Below are 4,735 nucleotides of genomic sequence, written 5' to 3'. Positions count from 1 at the left end.
AGAAGAGTCGGAGCAGTGAGTGTCGGCGTGGAGGCTGAGGAGGAGGAGACGGTGGCTGCAGAAGACACCAAACAGCTATGCTGCTGCTGATGATGATGATGCTGATGCAGATGTTGATGCTGCTGCTGCTGCTGCTGCTGCTGCTGGGGATGTACCTGTCCTCCCAGAGAAAACCTCCTCATGGAGCTGCCGCCGCCGGCCGAGCTGGAACTCGTTGTCGCGGTGCTGGACTGCCGTGACGGAGCCCGGAGGCTGGGAGGAGCCGTGGTGAGGATCATGGGAATAGTCTCTCCCTGGCAGCTGCGCAGAGAGAATCTGATAGGCTGCTGCGTTGGCTGTTTGGGTCTCAGGCAGGTGCAGCAGTAAACTGCCACCAGTGAACCCACCACCACGAAGGCCACAAATATGCTTCCCACCATCAGGAAGGGCACGTAGATGGGTTCTGAGGAGGATGGACAAGTGAAAACGTGAGTAAACAGGAAGTTGGAGTTGATTTATTACGGTCTTCTACGGCAGTGTTTCCTAAACTTTTTTTCTGGGGACCCATATTTTAAAAGTCACAAACATTCGCGACCCAAATCAATCGACATTATTGTTGAACTCCTGGGAAACATGATGTGAGATGACCCAAAAAAAAAACAACTATTGTGACCCACCTGAGGGTCACAACCCAGTCTTTGGAAAACAATGTTCTACAGGATGTGGTAGTCCTTCCCCTGCAATGCAATTGCTTTGGGTTTGTTTCCCACTGCTATAACTCATGACCCCAATCAGCATCAGTCTGCATCAGTAGTTAGCACCTTAGTTTAGCACCTAGCAGTCTATAAAACACTTGCAAATACTGCTGTGGTGACCCCATATTGGTTGTCGGGGGGAAAATTGTAGGTCCTTAAAAAAAATCCCTAAAACTAAAAAGTTAAGCTACAAGTGCAAGAAAAAAGTCAAAAAGATAACCAAAAGCTAAAGCAGGGGTAAAGCTAAAGGTTAGCTAAAGATACAGCTGAAAAACATTTGAAAAAGAAAAGAACATTTCAGAAATATATATGTATGTTTGCTAAATGTCTATCCAGTGTGACTTAGTGTCCAGTTTCAGACTTCTGATTTTATCTCCTGGACTCCCTTCAGATCCGTATCAGCAGCTCATCCAGCAGCTTTGAAATCGCTCAATAATTGTTCACTTAACCCCAAACCTTGACCAGTTTTCTTTCAAATTCCCAAGCAGTTCAGCTCATATTAGCTCCGTGTTCACATCATTTCCTATTTCCCCCCCTAAATAAATAAACAGCACTTTCCCCCAGAGTGTAGAACACCTTCAAGACGCAGTAACTGGATATGTTTACGTTTTGGGCAGGAATGTGCGGCTCTTTTACCTTGGCGCACTTGAGAAATTGCTAAATTAAGTGCTCGACATCATTAGGTTAACTACTAGAAACCGAATTTATATTCATATACTGTATATGTATACATATATACATATGTATATATTGTTATATATATGTATAATTTGTATTATCAGTATACACTGAGTACAGTCAAGAGTACAGTTAGGTTAACTTTTTGACTGTTTTGACTATGGACCTGTCGTTTAGAGTAAGGGAGAGGCGTCATCACAAAGAGCACTGTCCCCACAGTAAGACCCAGAGATGGGAGTGTAATGATGTGGAGCTGTATCTGTACATACCGCACAGAGTAAGTGGGAACAAGAAAGGAGCTTGCCAGAAAGAAAAATGTGAGAAGATTCTGAGAAGAAAATCTCAAGCAGCTCCCATCAGAACAGTGGTCGTCAATTCCTCCGATTCTAATATCAATAAAAACAAACCTCAGAACTCGGGGAAAACTGTCTCCATGGAGACCGTCAACGTTCATTACTTCCCCGCACAAAACTCCTGTCTAAGACAATCTATTCTATCTTGAATCTATAAAATACCCGGGTTTATGTCAGAAAACCGCCAAACCACAGAAGATCTCGTTATATACTGTATATATATTTGTTTTAGTTTAAAGAAGCTCCATTGAAACACTTACTCTGTGTAAAGTATAAACTTATTTAGGATAATACAGCATAAGAAATGTACAGTTTGTGATGTTTTAAAATAAATGTTTTGGTTTTTTTTTAAACGTATAAACTTACGGGCAGCAAACTCTGTGTTCTCCACCTCCCGGTCGTTGGTGCAGCTTCCCTGATCCAGACGCGCGTCCACGGCCGCGCAGCAGTAACGCAGGGCGCAGGAGCCGCAGCACACTGTGGCGTCCGCGGTGTCAAAGTCCTCCGGACACTGGAAACCATCGTGGTAATTCCCATTGATGTCCAGCCAACCGTGGCAGTATTCCCCCTGTGCGTCCGATATGCGCAGATTCCAGGTCAGATATCCGAGCATCAGGCAGCTCAGCAGGCGCTCCATCATCCCAGGAGCCGCCGGGCTTCTGCGGGCTCCAGCAGCCGACGTGAGTTTGACTGTGTGAGTGAGTGAGTGTGTGTGGTCAGTCCGAGTTACGGACTCTTCATGGACATGTAGATGGTAAAATAAGTTCTGAATGTCTGGCTCCAAAGGCGCAAAGTTAAGTCACATTCATCTTCTCTGCTTCCCAAACCGCCTTTATGCACAAAAACAAACCATTGCCAAAGTTTGCATGAGAAAATCCTACAGTTAAAGGCAGAAGAAAAGTGCGCCCAGAACTTTCTTCAGATCCTGACCCATTAGAAGCAGAACCATAGTGTCCGAGTTTCTCCGGAGAACTGGAAAACCCACAGTGTCGGTGCAGAAGTTGCTGAAGTCGCAGTGCCCCCTCTCCACAACCGACCCGAGTTTTGTAATGCTGAATTTTACGCGCGTGTTCACGCTGCCCCATAGAAGATGACGTGCGCGTTCACAGTGGGCGGTTGTGCGTAAAGTCATTATTTGCTTTTAGGCCATAAAGGAAACGCGTTTTCTCCTCTTTTTTCTATTCCTACAGACCGAGTGAAGCAAAGTTAGACAACCGGAAACATCATTTACTAACGTAAACACGTATTTAATTAATTAATAAACAGTACGTTACAGTGTATATATGAGGTAGGTTCGAACCTGAGGAGTTCCGTTTCAGTTGTTGTTCCAGTACCTTTCTGGACAAAACAATGAACGGCTCCCGGAGTAATATTTGTTTGGCTTTTTTACATGTCGTTTTTTGTGTCAAAAATTGGATAAATATGTATTTTTTAAATGTATTTACAGGTATTTATAGATGTGAACAAAGGCCGACTTCTTGGCATTTTTTAACAATGGACTACGTCTTGTTAAAACGTTTTTTGTCACGTGACATTATGTTCTATTCCGTACCATGCATGTCATTTATAATTGTGTATTTTTGTCTTTTAGGAAGGTTGGTGGTCCACTGACACGGTTTATGGAGTAACCGCCAAAACCTTTTCCCTATTTCCTGGGCTAATGGGTACACATTTCATTTAATTTCATCGTCTGTAGCAATATGTACATGATTATGATTATATATCGGAATGCAGTGGTTCTCAAACTGTGGTACTTGTACAACTAGTGGCACTTTAGCTCCCTCTATTGGTACGAGTGGGATGGAAATCCTATGGCTTTAGTTAAATACAGCTGTCACATACACCCCCTCTCTCTCTCTCTCTCTCTCCTCCTCCCCTCTCTGTGTTTGTGTGTGTGTTAGTGTACAGAGTTTGGCCTTGGTTGAATTCTAGTCTGATGAACCTGTTAGAATTAAACTAGGAACAACGTAGGCTTGTTCTGTTGTTTTTTAATGTTTGTCAAACTCAAAGAAAAAAATATTTTCAGAGGTGGTAAAGAAAAGTCCAATAGTTTCTAACACCACTCAAAATATTTCCAATATGACCCCAAAGTTTAATAAAATGCCACCTATAAAGTGTAACATTTGAATGACCTTTCTGTCCTCTCTTTCTAAGAACCCAGATGTGAGTTCACCATAAACAAACCAAAGTCAAGCTCTGTGTTTTGTGGCAAATAGTTCACAAAGAGCCTCATTAAACAGATCCCACCGCAGAATAAATTCCATAGCCACTAAGTGACATTTCATTTCTTCACGCTCCTTCGTTTTCAGCTTTATATACCTTTTCATTTCCAACCTTTATGCACCTCTTCAGCCTTTCATCGTTGGCCCCCGGCCATGTTGGTGCTGGCATCAGAGTGTTTCTGCTCTCTTTGAACTGATGAAAGGGAGAATAAACAGAAAAACCACAAACATGTCGGTGAAACGAGGTTCCGCTCGCTCTACTTATAAACATGTACGTTTGACGCCCCCTAGTGGTGTCATAGGTTTCTACTAGTGGTGAACAAGCGATAACATTTTTTTGAACTGACGTTTTAACGGTTGTTCTTTTGATTTTGTAACGTTGGATATTTACGTTAAACTGTACTTCCGTAATCTTACTGTTATTGCAAGGGTTTATCCGTGTGGGAGTTAAAATCGATACCTTTAAATTTTTAATACATTTTATTTTAATGTAATTAAATTAATCTTGATGATAATGTCCCTCTTATTCCACACAGTCCTGGTTGCCGGAAAGGATGCCAAGGAGCCATTTCTAATACACACTAGGGTGTGCTCTACCCGTTGATTTCTTCACCGGGGTTGAGACGATCACTGTGATAGTGGCAGCTGTGTTCACTGCATACACCTAATGTGTATATCCCCTTTGTAGCCAGACTTCAGCACTAGTGTGTGTCCGTAGTTCAGCTTCTTGGGCTCTTGGACCTTGTAG

At 42.9% G+C, this 4,735-nt stretch overlaps 1 protein-coding gene across 1 annotated transcript in view; it reads right to left on the bottom strand.

Annotated features, from left to right (window-relative positions):
• shisa3 (shisa family member 3) overlaps positions 1-2,829 on the bottom strand; it is a 6,143-nt gene extending 3,314 nt beyond the window's left edge. The window contains exons 1-2 of the mRNA XM_008326520.3: positions 2,132-2,829; positions 156-442 (exon numbers count right to left, since the gene is read on the bottom strand). Of these exons, the coding sequence (XP_008324742.1) occupies positions 156-442; positions 2,132-2,405 (561 nt within the window). The 5' untranslated portion in view covers positions 2,406-2,829. The remainder of the gene's footprint in view (positions 1-155; positions 443-2,131) is intronic.
• Between the last annotated feature and the right edge of the window lie 1,906 nt (positions 2,830-4,735).

This window comes from Cynoglossus semilaevis, chromosome 15, assembly GCF_000523025.1.
Source record: "Cynoglossus semilaevis isolate Cse_v1.0 chromosome 15, Cse_v1.0, whole genome shotgun sequence".
Taxonomy (NCBI): Eukaryota; Metazoa; Chordata; class Actinopteri; order Pleuronectiformes; family Cynoglossidae; genus Cynoglossus; species Cynoglossus semilaevis.
Note: the sequence above shows the minus strand (reverse complement) of the source record. Positions and strands in the feature narration are given on the sequence as shown.